This window comes from Thunnus thynnus, chromosome 2, assembly GCF_963924715.1.
Source record: "Thunnus thynnus chromosome 2, fThuThy2.1, whole genome shotgun sequence".
NCBI classification, from domain to species: Eukaryota; Metazoa; Chordata; class Actinopteri; order Scombriformes; family Scombridae; genus Thunnus; species Thunnus thynnus.
In genome coordinates, this window is record NC_089518.1 from 21816070 (window position 1) to 21836932 (window position 20863).

At 41.0% G+C, this 20863-nt stretch overlaps 1 protein-coding gene across 1 annotated transcript; it reads right to left on the reverse strand.

Moving 5' to 3' along the window:
* Positions 1-1546: 1546 nt before the first annotated feature.
* inpp5jb (inositol polyphosphate-5-phosphatase Jb) lies at positions 1547-19642 on the reverse strand. The gene is made up of 13 exons (XM_067610657.1): positions 19004-19642; positions 12747-13246; positions 11571-11678; positions 11234-11342; positions 8366-8482; positions 7158-7333; positions 6758-6869; positions 6213-6322; positions 5795-5993; positions 5234-5371; positions 5006-5089; positions 4821-4925; positions 1547-4617 (listed from the first exon to the last, which is right to left on the reverse strand). The coding sequence occupies exons 2-13, from the start codon at positions 13232-13234 to the stop codon at positions 4273-4275; spliced, it is 2091 nt and encodes a 696-aa protein (XP_067466758.1). The 5' UTR covers positions 13235-13246; positions 19004-19642; the 3' UTR covers positions 1547-4272.
* Between the last annotated feature and the right edge of the window lie 1221 nt (positions 19643-20863).

Here is a 20863-nt window from a genome sequence, read left to right on the forward strand (position 1 = left end):
TTCCAAGATATTTCGAAAAAAAAAATATTGCTGGTCACCGTGACACAGCATTTGTGAAAGTGTAGAGCAGTGATGTTTCAATCTCAGGCCAGTGTTACATCATGAAGCACAGTAACCTGATGTTCTCTCTGGGCTACACTGACGAGATATAATACTTCAACCTGGCAGCGTTTGTCAACAGAAGTCAATGGTCAGTCACTGTGAAGGTTAAGATAACTTGAACAGTGGCTGTTGGGTAATGTTATTATCATGTGAGATAAAGAATAAAGGTAACATTATTAATCCCATGTACTGATTGTTATTCCACACACAAAGTAGCTCATATCACCAGGGTAAAAGGTCAAATATCAAACACTTCCTTCTGCACTTGTGTATCTCTTAAAGAGAAGCCGAAATTATACCATTCAATTTTGCAAATTGATAGAAAATTTAAAAAAAAAATACACAAGACTCTTCACACTTATGGCATTACAGCATCATAGCATCATTTGTATTGTTAGCCTGTATCATTTTAGACAATCAAATGAATTATTATTACTTGGCTTATGGTGCATAGTGTCACTAAACCAAGCAGTTCAATCCCTGACTAGTGTTGCATCATAGTGGTACAGTCATTTGTCACCGTGAATTTGCAGGGTGGACGCTTTCTTTTCAGTGAGCAAAAGCATGATGCAAGATGCACCTGCTATTGCCTTCTACAGGATGTGTTGCTCTACTCATCGCACACATTCATTCAGAAAGTCCAAAATAGCAAGTGACTTCTACCCTAAACCATCCTAAATCACTACAAGCTGATTGGCTGTCAAAAGACTACTAATGCAGTGTAAGTCCACTCTACAACTAGTAATCATTAGAAGTTCAGTTCTTTTACATAATTGAAGTTGATGCATGTGGAGTACTGTTGTTTCAGTTATGGCCTTTATAGAGACTGGCTGAGGGAAATATCACCTGCACTTATTTGTTCAAAGGTTTCAGCAGTTCAGACCGCATTCTCTCGGGGAATGACATTGATATTTTTAAGGCCATCGACCTTACTTACTTTGTAAACACATATCCTGAGTCACTGTTTCAGGTACAGTGCATTTCTTAATGTATCTTTTTTATTCTCTCTCCCACACACACATTAATCCTAACCCCCTAACCCGAACCCCTCTAACCCTAATGTCACTTTTGGGGACATTACATAGACTTATATTAATTTCCTGGAGACTTACCCTAACCTTAACCACTGACCCAAAAATCAGCTTTTTCCAAATTGGTGACATGACTTTTGTCCCCAGTTGGACAAGCCGTCCCCAAATAACTGGTCTTTAGTCTGAAATTTTTCTCCGAAAGTAGCCTATGACAGACAGACACACACACCTTTCAGCAGAAAATATTTAACTCTTCAGTGTGTCATGCTTTCATAACATTTCCACAGCACACACCCTACACTGCAGTCGTTGTTACAGTATGGTCCAGCCCCTCAATAGAAAGAATTGATTATGCTGTAACACCCATTTCTCAAGCAAATAAAATAAACAGACTCAGGAAAAAGACAGACAGCACAATTTGAAGGGGAGTGTATTATTTCTTTGGACAGTGTTGCACTAGTGTTTGGGTTGAAGAACAAAGCAAGCAACTCCCTAAAAAACCTTCTTACCTCATAGAACAGATGTTTTTAATTATCCTCATGTGCCAACAATCCAGTCAAATATCTCACAACATTGCTGTATTTTTTTTTTTTTGTATTCAGGTCAATTTCATCTACAATTATACAAACACATGTAGACTAAACAATCTACACATCAGACAATAAAAGCAACATCTGATTTGAATTTACTAAAATGCATACTGGAGAAATCAGGATCTCTCTTCATAGTTCCAAATAGAAAAGGAAAATAATGATCAATATTCTGTAATATATTTTGACATTTCCATTGAAATAATACTCCCTCACTGGCCAGCAGAATTCAGGCTCATTGAACAGTTAAATAAGAAAATAAATACATAATTTACGTAAAATAAACTTTGTGGCATAGATTGTCTATTTAGTGTGTTATATCATACTTCATATTTGTCATTTACATACATATTCTTCTATTTTAGCCACATAATAACAAAACGATAACATTCTGTAGACAGAGCATTTTTTCTTTAACATTTCACAATGGTCACTGATCATGACTGCAGTACTGATCATACTTATCTACATCACCTAAAGTAGGACAAAGTTCATACAATCTTAATCTTTTACTCTAAACACCCTAACACTCTTTTACTCTTACTCTAAACAAATGTTGTGTATTTTTTTATTTTAAAGTAAAGAAAATACATAAATGCACTATGAAATGATTCAAATAATTATAGATTTATGCAAGCATAACTATCCTGCATTTTCTTCACCTAACGTTTACACGGAAGTTAAATTTTTATACTGTCCTTACCATGTTTTTCTAACAATTTTCACAGCCACGATTATGACAAAGAGGAGTCAAAAACAGCACTTTACGGCACAAAAATCACAGTACCGGAATGTAGAGTATGTCCAGCAGCAAACCATGCAAACACAGTCGCACTCCATTCACTGCCACTGCTAGCTACACACACACACACACACACACACACACACACACACGCCATCCCAAACACACACACACAACTCCATAAAAACACATACACACAAAAACTGATTATAGACACGCACACTGAGGTTACAGCTACAACAGTATACACTGTCCTATGCTAAGAGCCCAAAGGTAAATAGTGTCTAAGATGGTGCATCAGAGGTCACACGATACCAATGTTAACACATCTATCGTGACAGCACACTGTCAGGTAATGACCGGGATCAGTAAGGGAGGGTGAGAAAGAGAGAACAAATTTTAAAAAACGGTTAACTGAAAAGACAAAGCAAAAGTCAAAAACATACAAAAAGTGAAGCATTAAATATGACAATTCATGTATTTGAAATATCATATTTGCAATGTGATATTTCACAATAGTGGAACATGTCGGCTTTGTATTATACTACTAACAGTATAATACAAAGCTCTCTAGTAGCACTACATAGTAGAGTTTCTGCTCAAATTTGTTGGAGATATCCAGATTGATAACCAGTTAGTGTCTTTCTTGCTTTTGTGTTCCGGTTAAATTTGCTGCTGTGAAAGGCAAGATTTAGATTAAGGCCCATTAACTCACATAAAGGTATCTCTGTCAAAGCAATTGAAACATGTTTCTCCTGGGACGGATATTGCTATAGTTGTTAGTAAGTGGACCTAAGGCCAGCAAGTAATCACCAAGTTCTGGCAAGACAGCTGTGTCAGCTGACAGCTAGTCACCCACAGCCATCACATCTCACTGCACTGACTTGGCGGTCTATTTAAAGGCCTTTACACCCACATTCACTCTCTACACTGAAATGGCTTGTGGCAGGGGCCCCTAAACACCCCATCTCCACCTAATTTGGTTCTGTTTTGTTTTTATGCCCCCCTGGAGGTATTTTACTCCCATTGATGGATCATTTTAGATGCTCTCTGCATGTTACAGTATATATCATGTTGATGTGTAATACATACCAAATTGCCAAAGCAGGGAATGTAGAACCACACAGCCAAGTTCAACTGCATGGCTATCTCCATTTGCAGATTTGCAGAAACTAGTAACGCAAGTTGACAAAACTGATGTTTTCATTCTAAGATTCAGAATAAAATGTATTTTTGTCTCTATGGTCCTCTCGGTTTGAGTGGATTTGTTTCATAATAGATACATGTTCCACAACTAAAGCAAACAGTGAATGATACTATTTGTGAGCAATGTCTGTATCAAGTATGTCATGCTCCTTGTCTCAAGAGCTTTTTTTCGGTCACTTGTATGCAGTCTGCCAACATGACTGTCAGTGCAGAGCTTCAAACCGTTGTTGGAATATCGGGAAGTTAGTCTCTAAAAAGTATTAAGCAGCCATTACTCTACATGACCATAAATCCTTGAGAGTTTTCTAATGCAAGGTGTCAGTTCCCTGTACTGTCCACACCTGAGAACGGACAAAGATAGAAGAAACACAGGACAGAGTGAAAAGTTTACAAATAAAAAAATATACAATGTGCACAGCTTAATAAATCAACTCAAGGCAAAGTAAGCCTTCTGAATAAACCAGACGGCTGTTCCTGAAAAGGATGGCATAAGAAACTGTACATTTTCATTACAGAAAACATACAGTGCAGTGGATGTATCAAATGAAAGACACAACATTTGGCTATGTGACTTGTGACAACAGCAGGACTTGGTTGTGTATCACACCCCTGACCCCTCTGAGTCTTTGTCTTTCTCCCCAGGAACAGACAGCTGGCTGCTGCTGCCCTCTGCTGGGTGTACTGTGGACCCACTCTCAGCTGCCTCCATGGTGCTGGATGGAGAACCATCAGTGACATTTGGCTCTTTCATCTTGGCCTGTGTAGGACTGCCGGAGCGGCTGAGACTACGGCCGTGGCTGCCACTGCGATGGCTGCGGTGCTTGCTCTTGCGTGGACTGGGACTGCGGGACCTTGTCTTCATGAGGACAACAGTGCTATCGTCTTCGGAGCTGATGTCAGAGCTGTCTGAAGAACTGCTGTCAGGGTCTGAAGTAGGAAGCTGGATCTGGGGATAGATGAAGGAGAGGAAAAGAGTGGAATGAAAGAGGTGGAATATGGAGAAGAGAAAAGCAGAGGAAATGAAAACAAGTGTAAAGATGCAGTGGATGTGAATTCAGTAGCAGTCGTTGCTTAATCATACTTAATGTCAACTTGCAAAAGATAATGCATTTGATTATTTAAACCTCAACAATGCTGTATTGTGATTACCTGAAATGGCTCTGTTACACCCACAATGGTGCTCATATTGTTGCTATAGTAACCCAAGATAAAGTCCCCTGAGCCTTTGGGCAATTCTTCCTCAGTAAAGGCTACCTGGAAAACAGTTTGTAAGACATTAATTGAATGTGAAAGAAAATTGTCTCTGAAGAGAATTCAGCACACATCCAGGTTACCTGATGTTCTTGTCGAAGGAAATCAGCTTCCTCTTGCTTGGCCCAAATGTATCCCACATAGTCCTTGTGGTGTTTGAAACCCACCTAGGGCAACAGAGGCAAAATCACAAATAGTATCTACTTGATTAAAATTAGCTATGCACAGAAATATTTGTTATGCTACCGCTGATGGTTTACTGACATGGATTTATCATACATTATTTGGCCAGTAAAGGTAAGACTTGTTACCTTATAGAGTCCGATCCAGTCCCAGGAGCTTCGAGAAAAGTTGGGTGCCAGTTTGAATTTCGCTATGGCATCAGCAATGCTATTCCACTCGTCCTCCACTATGATTGTGACCAGGGGAATATCCACCTTGTAGGGGAACTACAGAGAACAACAAATATTTATTCAATGCCAAATTGATGTAAGGTTTCTAAAATAATATTAAATGAATCTGAGGGCTGGGGACTAAACCTCAATACTTTTTAGCATCAATTATTAAACACTGTTAAGTACTGAAAGTTGGCATCAAATGCCTGGTTACATTCTTAGTCCTGTTTACTTTTTTTGATCAGATATTTCCTCATTAAAATCAAAACCTTGTTAAGTTTAGACTGTATTTTATTAAGGCTCAAGTTCTTGTACGTAAAAAAAAGTAAAACAGAAACATATTTTGTTCAATTAACAAAGGGCTTTGAAGAAAAACATCAATGTTCTCAAACTAAGGAAACTTGGTAATTTTGGTGCCCAGCTGTAATGATACCCTGTCGATGTCGGTCCCTCACAGTGGTGCCTGGTGTGTCTCACCTGCAGGGTAAAGATGGATGAGACTGGTTTGTGGTCACTGACGATGTATTCCATGTGACTTCGGTAGCAGTGCTGCGTCACTTTGGTCCCACTGGTCAGCCCCGAAATGGAACCACGCTTCCCTGCACTGCCAGCAGGTGCGGTGGCTCTCAGGCGCCAGAGAATCCGGTCGGTCCACGCCGGTTTACGCTTCTTTCCACTGGGAGGGGGACAGAGAGAGAGACATGTAGAGAAATCTCTTACAACCATCCTTTAAAGTCAGAGGAAGTATGTGGAGGAAAGAAAAGAAAGGCATTCTCAAGGGTCCTCAGGCTAGTGAGAACCTTTCAGACAGGAGTGTTTAAATATTACTGAGCCAGACATTGAGATATCTGGTCAGTGGCCTAGAATTCAAAGCAGCGCCGCCAGCATCACCAACCTTGTGTCATATGTATTTGTCCCAACATCAAACTTGTAGGTAGGAGAGAACTTCAGTGGCCCCTCTTGGAATCCCTCCAACACTGTCTCACTGTCTTTGGCCATGTTTAGCTGTAACAATGAGAATCATTAGACATCACTCACCGAGGATTCCTCTTTCGCACTTAATGATAGCTCTTGTGAGTGGGTAGCAGGTGGGTAGCATATTTCTCTGTTGCCCTCTAGTGGTTCAACCTACACATATCACAGTCCACCAAATGATAAAAGACATTTTATCATCTACTTTCTGACTTTTCAGCATCATCTGAGCTTGTGAAGGGATAAGTCTTCACAAGTATTATTATATAAACTTATGTTTTTAGAATTAACAGCTTTTTGAAAAACAACTCTCAGTAGGTTTTCTTTACATAAACGCTACTTCTGCTGCTATGAAAAGATAAGATAAGGTACAAGTTCCATCTTTTCAGAGAGGGCACATGCAATGCAGTTTAAGTTAATTTTCACAATCTTCTATCATTGTAAATATCAGACAACCTTTATTTTTACCTGATCTTTTTCCCACAACACGGAAAACTTGTTGTTATCGATGGCTGATTTTACCACTTGCATATCCAGGTCGTCAATGCGGAAATTGAGATCCCCAAACCAGAATACCACACTGCAAAAACAGAGTAATGTAATAAATTCAAACAAGTGCGAGCACAAAACTGATTATGATAAGATTTCCCTTCACAGTGAACAACACCTGTATAGCTTTACTTTTCACAAATAAGATGAAAGTGAAAAGGGGTTATCAGTTTGTGTAGTCTCTGTCGTACAGTATTCAGACACGCAAGGCTTAGACACTGGACACCTGACCTCAGAATATCTGCATTTGAGTGCTTTATTAGTGCTTATCGGACAGATATATAAAACTGTATGTGTGTCCATGCATGTGGTAACGTACTCATGGTCAAGAACCCCGGTGGCAGCCTGGCCCTCAAACTGCTGCTGTTGCAGGATGCTCTCAAAGTCCTCCATGCGCTGCTCTGAGTTTTCCATGTGAGCTGGCAGGTGGCAGTTGAGGAAGCAGATGGTGTGACCGAACACAGACATGCGGGCACTCACGCCACCTTTATTCCCCTACAACACAGACAGGCAGATGAGAAGTTATTATATAAATGAGGAACCGCTAATAGACGAAGAGGGCGTTTGAATGTGTTGAATCAAAATTAATATTGTAAATAATGGAAAAGTGCTTAAAGCCAGTGATTGGTATATCAGTGTTTTCATTGTATTGAGTGGTGTCCATGTGTCTTTGCCACAGGAAAACAGGAAGTTTACTCATTAAGGACCATTGAGTGAATATTTAATGCTAACAGCAAAGTGCACAGTGGGGGGACAGGATGAGCCTGCAGATTTCTTCTGGCTGTTCTCCGAATTGCTCTGAGTCGATAAAACACAGAAGATGTTACAGTGTGAAGTCTGCAGATTGTGCTGACATGTTGTAGAAACATCTTTTTTTAAAGAATTAGTGCCTCTAAACAAAAATCTTGGATTGGATGGACTGGTTTCTTGTTTGTTAGAGTTTTGGTGCCATTAGTCAAAACAAATGTGATTTCAGTCTCTAACTTCATCTTGTCCAATTCTCATACCAGTCAAAATACATGGAAAAGAAATCACTAACCATTAGCATCAGTCAAGACTGTAGTTTGGCTTTGGTTCATTTTGTAATGAATGACTTTCGAAGCATTAACAACCGCTGGCTGTGAGATACAAACATCCTTATCTTATCCTATATCCTTATTTTCATAAAACTAGATGGAACAACATTTGACTAACAAATAACAAGGCCTGATATTGTGGTTGGTGTGCTGTTGCTCCAGTCTTTTATTCTATATATGTAAATACAGTATGTTAGGTCATTTGCATGAGCTCTATGCTCTGAGGATGCAACATCCTCACCAGCTCTGGATAAAGCAAACAAATTGCACAGTTACAAACCAAGCAGTATGTAAGAGGCAGGGTGTAGAAACTGTAATCGATCATTTGTCTTTCAAATCTATATCAGGGTATCCATGACAGATGCGACCTTAAATCTATTCACTCCCAAAGGGAACTGTAGTCCTTTGTACTGCTCTGTTTCTGTGGGCGAAGTTTCTATGGTCATCTCACCCAGTAACCCCCCAGTCCAGTGCGAGTGGTCTCAGTCTGGACTCCACGGAGGAAGGGCAGATGGTAGTACTTGGCAAAGATCAGTAGCAACAACCCCTGCATCCGCTGGGAGGTCACCTGAGGGACAAACAGTTGAGAAGTGACAGACATGAAGAACAAGATAACACAACATAAATAAGTACACAGTGAGGGTGATGAGGACCCATTTTACATAATTCTGCTAAGAGGACAGAAATTAAGTTCACTTTGCACAGAAAGATAACGGTGAATATCTCTTTTAGTTGCAGTGAAATTTCTATATGTAAATTCTCTCCAGCCTTGCTGTGTGTCCATTTCTGCTGCTCGGCTTCACTTTCTCCTCCCGTCCTCTTGTACTCTCCCTCTTTCTAACCCCTTGCATTTCCATTTTACCCTGCAGGAGCCTGTGGCCCAGCTCACCCACTACTTTACATGAAGCACTGCACATTAAGGAGGTCGTAGCTTGCGGTCTACTCTCACTATGGAAACAAACCACTTTGTAGGGGGAAATGTGATGTACACACTGTAGGCGCTTGATGGTCAGACCTTTCCTTTTTTAAAGCCTTCCACCATCATCTGATGTACTTCTTGTTATGCTACATCTATACATATGCAACTTTTGACATTTGTGAACTACTGGTATAAGAAAAGTGCGCATATTTTTCTACTGTGCAAGAGGGGCATTCACTAAGCCGAACGAGATAAGGTATTTGCATTCTATGTCAAGCCCCTCACCAGATATTTATGGTACTTCCCTCACTGTCTACACATCCCAACCCCCCAACCGCAGGCCGAAGAAGCATGATCACACCCCGTCTGAAATGCCCTGTGGGCAGTAATGGAGGCACACATCTCCACGTGACTGAAGACCCTCCCGAGTACTAACCGGCTATTTGAACGACTTTGTTGCGTAATGGATTCTACTGAACCGCAAAGTGGACCGACTTTATTTGTGGTATGTGTGTGGATGCAGACAATGAGTGTGTGTGTGTGTGCACTTGTGTAAAGTCTGAGAGAATGTACCTTTGCCTGTGTGGTTGAAAAGCATTTCTTATTAACATCAGTGAACATTGGTAGAGCTCCTGAAGGCTTCTATTTTGGCTTAGAACATAAGAGACATTTAAGCCCAAAGACAAGTGTGTGTGTGTGTGTGAGAGAGAAAGAGAGTACATGTGTGCAGCTGTGTATGTTTGACCTTGCAGAGCACACACATGACTGGAGAACTGAGCTGTGAGTAACATGTGTGATGTTAGCAGGGCCGCATGGGAATTTAGAGAAAGGAGCTCAGTGCAAAATAAAGGCTTCATGATTCCAGTCTCTCACGCTGACGACCACAAAAACATCCACACCCTCTTCCATAGTTCATCACCTAATTTGTTAGATTTTTGAAGAAACTATAAAAGCATGCCTGAGATTAGTTTTGACCATCACAAGTTTGTTGACATATGTGCCATAAGTATAGCTTTTGGTAATTATTTAACTTTAATAGAAATGCAGGTCTCTGTTATTCCTGTTATTCTAGAATTTGCCAAAACTATAAAAGATGATGTAACCTAAGTCCTTGTCAAATGTCTTGAAGGCTGTTAAATTTGGAAGCTTCAATTTTTTTTTACAATGCATGTTAAAATTATTCAGCTAGTGAATAAAGTGCTCAGTCAACATTTTTTAATTAAATGGTCAACCAAATAAATCACAAACGAAGCCTACTGCAACACATTCAATAGGGGTGCCATGCTGCAATTAGAGATTAGAGCCAGAAAAAAAAGTCTTTACAAATGTATGCATCTGAATGTAGCTTACTTAATCAGAAATAATGGTTACAATCAGCAACTGTGTGGTTAAAAAAAGTCCTGTTGGCTATGTGCTTCTGCAGCGAGGGGCTGATTTGACAACGCTTTCTTGCTGCCCTGCTTGCAGCCGATACAGTCTGAACCTGACAATGAGTCTTGGTGAGCAGACTGTCTCAGAGAGGAAAGAACGGATGAGGTGTCTTGTTACTACGTGTCTGTCCACCATGTCATAACTATACAGATTCCTACTGACACCGCCGTGTATCTCCCTCTACTTAAAGAGCTTGACCAACCAGCTCACAGCATTAATATCAGCACAAAGTACACAAAAAGGTCACAGCAAGATGATTTTGACGAGGTTTAAACTAGCGTAGCAGACCGTGAGATAGCTGGAGGACAGCATCAGTCTCACTGTCAGCGGCCCATCAACACTGACAACAACGTGATCCAAAAATAAAACTGCACCCTGGGAGACATTTGTCTAGCTTGTTCAGCTCGACAGCTGATTCACGCTCCCCGGCTCACCATGCCAACAGAGTCAAACATCGTTTCAGATGCAGCCAGATGAACACCAACTGCCAGCAACGGTATGTGCCTGTAAACACATAAAATATGCAAAATACCAGCACAGCAAATACCAGTATCCTACAGATATAAATATGGCCATGCTTTTAATGTTATACATGATATACAGAATGGAAAATATATTAGTATTTCCTGCATCATCTTACATTCAATATGTGCAGAATACTGTTAGGAAATTCACAGATTAAATTCGAGCTTTAAGTACATCTAGTATATTTGAGAGAGAGACCGGAAGACAGCGAGAGCTTGACTTTGCACAATGAGCATGGCAGCAGACAGCAGAAGATAGCAGATACGCTGACATTACATGCTTGTTATAAATTATCACTCCATCCGTTGCTCGGGGAACAAAATGAGCCGAAACAGCAGCAGGAAGCAGAGATCTCATCAGCGATCACGTAATGCGTACGCATGCTGTCTAGCATTTTAACATGAGAGCGAGCATATGTGTGTTTATAGAAAAGCCATTACTGACCAGCACATAACCAAAGGGGCTGAGTCTCTCCATGCAGACCTCGCTCCACTGGTCTGTGAAGAGGACATCTTTCAGCCTTTTGTTAATCATAGAGTTCACTTCCTGCAGCCTTGAAGAAAAAGAACACAGGGTCAACAGCAGGCAGAGACGTAGGAGGAAGTGATGAGAGGTGGCTTTGATAATTTAATGGATGATTAATAAATGGAAGAGAATCGTTGCCATAGGGAGAGAGACTACTCATTAGCGACATTGTCTGCACTGTCAATGTAGGACAAGTGAACATAAATGGACACTTCAGCTTTTATGTGAAAGAAACTGGATTGCTGCTGCCTCTCACCCAATGATGTACATGTCTGTGTTTCCATCACCCACGTTCAGCCCCAGCAAAGAAGTGATGTCATCAGGTGGCGTGGCCGAACCTACGTTCCAAGTGATGATGTGCACCCTGTTGACAAAGAGTGTTATGTAATATCTCTCAGAAACACTCTCCTACACACCACACTGTCATAACCTACAGACTGAGACCCTTGTATTAACACATCCTAATGTATCTTATATATTCTTATCTATATCTAATGAGCACAATATGCAACTTCTTGACTGTACATGTCATTTTAATTAGATGTCAATCATCTAATTACAGGCAAATGATTCTAATGTAATCTACTCAGTCATTCTGATTCATATGCAGAGCAAATTGCATGAAATTATTGATATATATTAATATTAAGTAAAAACAACAATACAATATACAATACACGCTAATTATCTGTGATGATGTGGACACCCAGGAGCTTCTCTTTCCATGAAAATAATTACCACCATAAATTAAGGTGGTTACCAGTGGTTCAAATCAAAGCATGTGTAAGGAGCCCTGTTACACATTTAATAATGGTAATTACAGTATTATTCATGCAATGCTATTTTATATATTGGGTGGCACCAAAACTAATACACTGGGTTTGACTCCACTGAACGCTATGAAACTCATGCCAGCGTCAGACATTTAGAAACAGTTTCATCCCACAGTCCAACACATGCAGGTCATGTGAATGGGAAACTCTAGATCACGCATAGAAACACAACACAAGGATTCATGTCTGTATAAAGAGATACTGTGGCTTCAAATGTTAAGATGGCAAGTAAGTTGCAGGCTGGCAAAATTTAGGAGAGTGATATTACTGACGGTGAGAGTAAATTATTTATCTGAATTTAATTTTTCTAGTTGTGAAAATACATAATAAGCTTCAAAAGTTGAAGAAAACAAATGTTTCCAGACACTGAAACTAATAATTGTGTTAAATGATTATCACAGTATTTAACAGAATTACCACATTCATATGTTAGCTGCTGTACAATCAGACAGCCTTGCGGTGTTAATTGTTAAAGTCTATAACAGTCTACATGTGCCAAGGCTAATCTTCCTCAGCTGTCTGGGAATGAAAGGCTATATGGAGGCATGCTGAGACATGAATGCTGGGACACACACACACACAAAGATCAGGGAACCTGCCTGAAGTCTTCCACAGCCTGGGCCTGAGTGTCAGCTGTACCTGCAACAGAGAGGGCTCTCTGTGCATGAGGGGTCAGGTGAGGAGGCACAGGCCTGCTAGCAGGTGGGTGGGGCACTGAGGCAGCCCTGACCGGATGGTGTCCCGGACCTTTAGGACCAGACTTGATGCTAGGCGCGGTACGGTCTCCTAAGGGTTTGACAGCTGCAGGGCGAGAGGGTTTGGGACGACTTGCCGCAGCGCCATCAGGAGTGCACTGGTCCTGGTTAGCCACTGGTGTGGGTTCGGGTTTGGGTTCATCTTTGGGTTCGGATATGTCTACAGAGCCCTCTACTTTGGCACTTCTCTGGGGCCGTCGAGGCCTGACAGAAGCAGGCTGGCTGGCAGTGGGATCTGTGGCTGGAGCTGCTGTATCGGTTGGAGGAGCTTCTACTGCTCCACTTGGGTTGTCTGCTTGCGTCTGGCTCTGGCTCTGATTACCTTGGTCCATTTCTTAAGATGTCTGCAACAGAGAAAATGATAGGAATGTTTCCATTTGTTAGAAGCACATTATGCTTGCATTTTAGGAATTTAACTCACACGCATCCACAACATCTTACACTAGTGAACCTGAAGATAACATTTTTCTGTGGCATCAAAATTACACGGAAGGATCCATACGAGGATTTATCTCCGTGAACATACAATGATCGTATAACGTAATGTAAAAGGAAAATAAAAAAAAGAAGCTAAGAAAAGAGGGAGGCCAAATTTCTGTCAGGAAATACTGGGCAGCACAACATGCAGCCTCTTTCACAAGTGACAAGTCTATTCAGCTGATGAGTGTGGGACTGTCATGAGATCCTGTTGACCCAGCACTGAGTGAGTCATTCAGGCTCCCACCATCACGACTGTTCAATTACCTGCCTTTTCATGGCCTTGAAAACAGATTATTCCAGCTGCACATAGTGATATAAGACATTTGAAAGAACAAAAAACATAAACACAAAAACTGGAGAGCAGGAGGATACTGTTCAAACCTCCTAGAGGTTTTGGATGGGAGATATGGAGAAAATAAGCCTGGACACAGCTGATCCTCTCTGCCTGTGCCTAATCTGCCTGCCAGTCCTCCAGTAACCAGGGAGATGCTCAGTCAGTTCATATCAGCTCAGAGCACCTGGCACACACTAACATGAGGAACCGCTGCATGGTCCAGAACAGCAAAAGTCAACAGCACGGAATAAACAACAACACTGACTGAGGTAGCTGCAGAGCTCAAGCAGACACAGAGAGCAAGAGATGACATAAATAAAGGAGGAATTTAAAAAGGTATACTGGGCAGGATTTCCCTAAAAAACAATGTATAGGCTCATACAAAAGTCTCTCAATCATCACTTATGATCCACTAGAAGTATGTGGTGGTGTATTTATCTTCAGAGATCCTGACCTCTGCCTGTTCTTTCTTATTTTCTTATTATTTTTCTGGGTGTGTAGCCCACAGCAAATAACAGCGCACAGAGTGTGAGGTCAGGAGCTTACATCGCTGTCTCCATCTCTCGCTCCTCTGCTCCGCTCTGCTCTCTCTCTCTGTGTCTTTGAGCTGCAGGTCTGTGTGTCTGCTTGACCGAGGGCGGAGCCAAGCTACACACACACACATAGCAGAGAGGCCACAGCAGACAGGATGAAGCTCTGCATTCAAACAAAATCTGGCAATGTAGCACCTTCCCCCAAGGTTGTGTGGAGGTGTGGGCTTTAGAACATAACCACCATAAAACAATCAAAAATAATGTTTTATTCATCTGATTCATGGCTTTGTTCTTACCAGCGCCACTCACTCCCTTCATTCACTCTCTAACTTGATCTACTACCACTGCTTTCTCTCTCTCTCTCGCTCATTGAACTGGGGAGGAGGGGCCAACTTTGAATGCTGTGTGTTTACAAACACAAAATGATAAATCCTGCATAGTGTGCCTTTAAGCCAATTGACACAAGTAAAAATCCATTCAATTATCGCGTGAATAACGTCTGCTTTGATTTTCTCTTATGCTGATTGATATCACACAATAGTGATTCAAGAAACACCCAGTTTATACAAGGTTTTACTATTTCTGATTTAAATTCAAAAATACGTGAAGCAACAGCTACAGCAAATTGATGAAAAAAAAGATACTTACCATGATATTCAACATAGCTTAAGACAAGAGTGCTACCAACAGAAATTCAAACTTATGATAAATAATAATAAAGCAAACAAAGATTTCTCAGATGTAAAAAAAAAGAAGAAAATCAGCAAAGAGGAAAGGGAAGTAAATTAATAATTGACATGTCTGAGCCTTAAAAAAGCAGATTTGGGCACAAAACTGTGACAGCCCAACCCCATATCTGTTAGTCAGTGATGGTTACAGTTTAACACGTGTGGACCAGAAAATGCCACATTTTTATGAGAGTGAGGAGACACCTCGCCTTGTGACACTGAGTGCAGAGCCAAACCATGATACAAATATTAACCCATCATATCCCCCACATGGCTGAAATGACGTCCTGTGCAATATTTTTATACTCTCGGTCAGTAGTGAGAGAGGGTTTGTGCTGCTTGGGGACGGAGACACAACAGAGCTCTCTGAGAATTACTTACATGACCTTGAAGAAATGGAGGCCATGACTTTCATGCAGAGAGGGAAGCTGTGCTGTCTGTACTCCACATGTGCCCCAGAAACATGCTGGTCTTTCAGTCCACCAATAACCTGGTGCCTGCCTGGGCATAATGTATTCCTGTGGTCCATGTATGGCATTTAGTGGGTGGGTGGGGGGAGTGTGGAGGAGGGTGACGGGCCAATTGGGCACACGTGGGAGTGGGTGGGTGCAAAACGAGCCGAGGGAAGCGAGAGGGAGAGCCGAGTAAGACAGCCCATTCGGTGACAACATTGTGTCTCTTTGCAGAATGTCTCTAAATTGATCCTCTCACATTTCCCTCTGGCACTGTCTATTTTTCCAAGCTTTAATCCCTCTTCTCTCGCTCTCTTATCGTCCCCATGTCTCTAATCCTTTCTCTCTCCCCCCAGACTCGGTTGTTCCATCTTACCCACCTTCACTGTATGGGCACTGAGTCAAAAATGTTCCCCACCAATTAGGTTTTTTCCCCATCCTTTCACATTAAGCTGAGCGACTGTACTATTCCCAACCTAAAAACCGTCTCTTATTCCTCCTCTCCTCTGTCTCTGCGCTCTGAGGTGACACTTGTGCTCCTCCAGCGACGTGCTCTGTATTGTTTCCTTCAGCCAACCACCTCACAGTCACTATCAATGACGTCAACGTGCCACAGTCCCAGCGGCCACCGTCATAACAATTGGACATAGATCATAATCAGCAGTAATGTGGATCTGAGTACTCGGGAACATTGGGAAAAAAAAACAGGAATGTGAGTGAAAGTGACCATATGAATTAGAGTGTGTTTAAACCTTGGTGAGGGAAAGACATGGATAATTTAGGGTTGGGAGAAGCACATATAAAACCCTCTATGTCTGTGTTTAAGACTTCATGATAACACACTGCTATATATTATGTAAAATGTTAACATTTTTCTGCATTCTAAAAACTAAATACAATGCGGTTAACACACAAAAATGTTCATTTTCTGAATGTATGACAGAGGGAGAGCAAAATATTTGCTTTTATGGGAACAATCCTGACAGACTACCATTCCTTATTCCACTCACGTTCACATAGGAGAGAGTAGAATGATTTGATAATAACAAACGTCTCATGGTGTTTACATGCACACTCCGGAGGGCGAGAGAGCCAGGAAGGATGTAGTGTAACCCAAACAGCAGGCTGTAGAGAGCCTTCTTGGCTCCGCTCATGGGATTATTTGACAACACTGATAGTTTTGGATGACTGAGTCAAAAGCCATATCTTCACATAGCTCTTCCTCAGGAGTTAATGAGAAGGAAGTCATCTATATCATCACATTGTGTTATCTTTTATCTTAAATCCTCGGCTCTGCATGGTTGCCCTCTGTTGACTCAGTGATTCCACATTTTGTCCACCTCCTCTGTGTTTAATGTTAAAACTACAGCCGAGGAGTGTTGGTGTTCAGGGCCTCCAGGGCCATATGCCCCTGTGACAGGGATACTAATGATGACCCGGACAAAAATGACACCGGCAGCTGCTGCCACAGCTGTAAATGCCTCCTCTAGGTCCTAGTGCCACTCCTGTATCTGGGGCCTCATCTTTCTGATCAGGTCACAGCCTAGGGTAAATGACGTCAAAATGATTTTGCTTACAGTCTAACATTAAAGGCACGAGATGACAATGTAATGTATAATGTCTGTGCTGCAAAATTAAATTGTAAGATGAATTTCAGATTCTGTCAATTAACCACTGTAGAAATCAACCAAATGGAAACATTTATTTAAGCTTCATTGTGTTTTAAAAAGGCCTTCTGTACAGAAAAACGGCCACAATGTTGGTTCAGCTTCTGGTTTATCAAAATTTTGACTCAGTGTATATAAATTGCACAATATAAAGTAATTAAAATAAATATTTTCATCCAGCCCAACACATCTGTCTGTGAGGGAAACTGGCAATGGACTCACCTTAATTTGGGACAATAATAATTAATCAAATGTGCTTAGACTGACTCATGAGAGAGACTTAATGCTTGTGCTTGTGTCTGCATGTACATTGAAATCCAGTCTTACACAATCATGTTTCTTCCTGCCAAGCTTGCACTTTTAACAAGAGTGAAGAAATACATGCAAAGGGACTTGCCAAAAAGTTGTAAAAGGGGCACACGAGTCTTAACAGTAGTTAACTGTAACTACTGAGAAAACCTGTTAGGTGAGTGATAATCAGTGTGTTTCAAATTCAACTGTAGTACTGAATTTAACCCAGTTACAGATTATTACGCTCACAGCTAAATTCTCACTCAGTTTAGCTGCATGCAAACACATTTCCTCTGCATCTTGTTACTCTGTCATATTACATTATATCACATTATATTATTGCATACTACCAAGCACTGAACTGTATGGACTCATGACCCTGAGAGTAAAGGATAAATGGTCTCTGCTACGTTAGTGGAGCACATTGCTAATTTATAGAGTGACAGTTATCTGAAACAGCTCCTGACCACAGACAAATATGCAAATATTATCTAGCAGCTAAGAGAAGGCTTTTTGACAGGATGTGTCATTATATATTTTTAGAGCTGCAACGATTAGTTGATTAATCAATTAGTTGCCAACTATTAAATTAATGGCCAACTATTTTGATAATCAATTAATCATTTGGAGTCATTTTTTAAGAGACAAAAATGGCCAAATTCTCTCATTCAAGCTTCTCAAATGTGAATATTTTCTGGTTTATTTAGTCTTCTATATAGTAACCTGAATGTCTTTGGATGGTGGACTGTTGATCGGGACAAAAGAAGACATTTGAGGACATCATCTTGGACTTTGGGAAACAGCAATCAAGATTTTTAACTATTTTCTGACATTTTATGGACCAAACAACTAATCGAGTTACTTGCAGCCCTAGATATATGATATAAGCAGTTATGTAAACACTAGATCACACATCTACATTGTACAGTGTAAATGTAAGTGGATACTAGTAGCCTATGTGGCCAGTGGTACGTTACATATTTACATACTGTCAAAGAAATGACTAATGTCTTAGCTGAAAGAGGACAGCAGCAGATATAGTATCTGGCCTAATTACACTCCTGCTTCAAGGACAGTTTTTCTGTCTGGGGGGGGAAAAAAAGGATGACGGTCATTTTTTAATTCAGTGTTTTGCCATCAGATAGTATCTCAGACACATGGTTTGCTGTGGGTGCATACATCTGAGTGTGTGTCAAGAGATGAAGGAGTAAAATATCAGAGCCAGTCTATGTGTGTGCACATTTTAATTGTGATCAACATGATTTCTGGCATTAAAAAAAGGTGACAAAGGTGTGAATTCTGTTAAGTTTATCCTTAATTATCATCTTCTCACGTTTAAAAAAAACAAATGTTGTCACACAACTATGACCAATAGGCTATCAGCTCTCATGTAGAAACATCCCCAGCATGAGGATCAGTTTTCAGGGATGCATTTCTCGCAGCTGTCAAGATGAAACTAAAAGTAATTTATAGTATTTCATGTCTGGGGTGTTTTTTTTTTAAGATGTCACTATCACTGGTGATTTATAGACACAGGCCCATTACATTATAAATACTACTAACAGGTTTCAAGTCTAAACATAACGCATGCGTGTAGGTGATTAATCACCACCTACCTGTTTTGGTTCTTGTGGATTTTAAAAGCTGATGGATCTTGAGTGAAGCGTTTCTGCAGCAGATGTCAATGTCGGACAGCGCGGACCCTCGGTGGAGGATATGGATTTACGAGAAGCCCCCCCCCCTCTGCGAAACGTCAACTATAAAAAACACAGAACTTTGCTTTCCAGCCTCCTCCCAGATGAAACCATCGGCATCCCAGCGCCTCGCTTCCTGAGCGGGGAGATGACAGAGAGAAGGAGCAGGTGGGCTTGGAGCGATGCTGGCGACAGATTTGCAAGGCGGGCTACATCTCTCAGAAACAACACAAATGTCTCCTTCCTGTGGTTTAAAGACACAGGATGTAGCCGCGCGCACACGCCCGTGTCCCCGTGCCCTTCAAATTAAACAAGACTGTCCGGGACTTCCGTAAACGAGCAGCCGCTGCCTGCCGAGGATTGTCGGTTACTGATTACAGAGGAACCCGACTCTGACGCTCACAGATCCGCCACAGATAGAAGAGAAATGTCGGGGCAATTACGCCTACTGTACCAACGTGACGTCCGTTTGTGCGCTGAATGAATTATTTTTTGTTTTACGCTCGACGCTGGTTTCCAAAACATTATCAAGTTGTGTCTGGTTACGGGCCAAGTAACAGTGTAGATCTGACATGGGGATGACCGCTCTATATATTTAAAGTCTATGATAAAGCACCGCCGCCGCCTAGTGGTTGGTATGATGAAGTGCGTAACATAATTAGCCTATGAAGTGAGTGTATAAGGGCCTCGCCTCCCAATTAAGTAGATGCGCTTGCAGCTTTTTTTTTAAAGTTGCAATATGTAAGATTTGGCCACCCGCTACAAACAAATAGGGGGCAGCATATCACCAGAGAGCACATCCTCCTATCCCCATTTCATGTTTCATGTTTGGATAAACTGACCACATGCTGGGAATCTAAATGGTTACTTGCTCACCTGAAAAAATACTAAAACTTAATAAAGTGACATGTTAACAGTCCTGCAGCTGGCAGAAGCTGGCTCAAAAACTCTGCTATTGTCGCTGTGGTGGCTCGGGGCAGCACAACTGATTCTCATGTTGGACTGAGGACAGACTGAACGCTACAGTGACTTACCGTCACCTCTTGAAGTACAAAGTGGTATTACGAGACAGGACAGGCCGGGGCTAGCTGGTTAGCATGCTAACTTAAGTAGATATCTCCACAATACAATACACATGACATAACATCAAAACTGTTATTTTCTCCCATTCTGTTGATAATTTTTGTTAATTTTTAAATGTTTTAAACTAAAATTCTGGCCTTTGTAAGTGTCCTTTGTATTTTTATAACATTTTGCCCCCCCCCCTCCAAAAAAAAAAACATCCACCTGAGATTATTTTTAGCTGGATATAAGATTTGTTGCAGCCACCCTTAACTGCTCAGCTTGGACAAATGAGAGCAAGAGCAACATGTTGGGTCAAAGGTCAAGGTTATGCATGCTGATATTGTCATTACAGAAATTTATACTGCATGCTAAACACTCCCACCCCATTTAATTACATTTTCCCCTTGCCGTGCAATTCCACTATACTGTTCATACAGTTTTCTTTAATCATTTTCCATTTGTTTATGCTTGTAATTTAAAACATTTGTAAAATTAACACCAAAGATGCAACTTTTTGTAATTTTTTTCGCAAAGTAACATAGATGGACAGTAGTGTGCAAAAGTTTTAGGCATTAACAGTAAAGTGAGGATGCTTTCAAAAAAAGAATAGTTTTCATTTATCAATTAACATACAAAGTTTATACACTTACGTCTGTGTGTGTGTGTGTGTGTGTGTGTGTGTGACCACACTTTGCCTTTAAAACAGTACCAATTCTC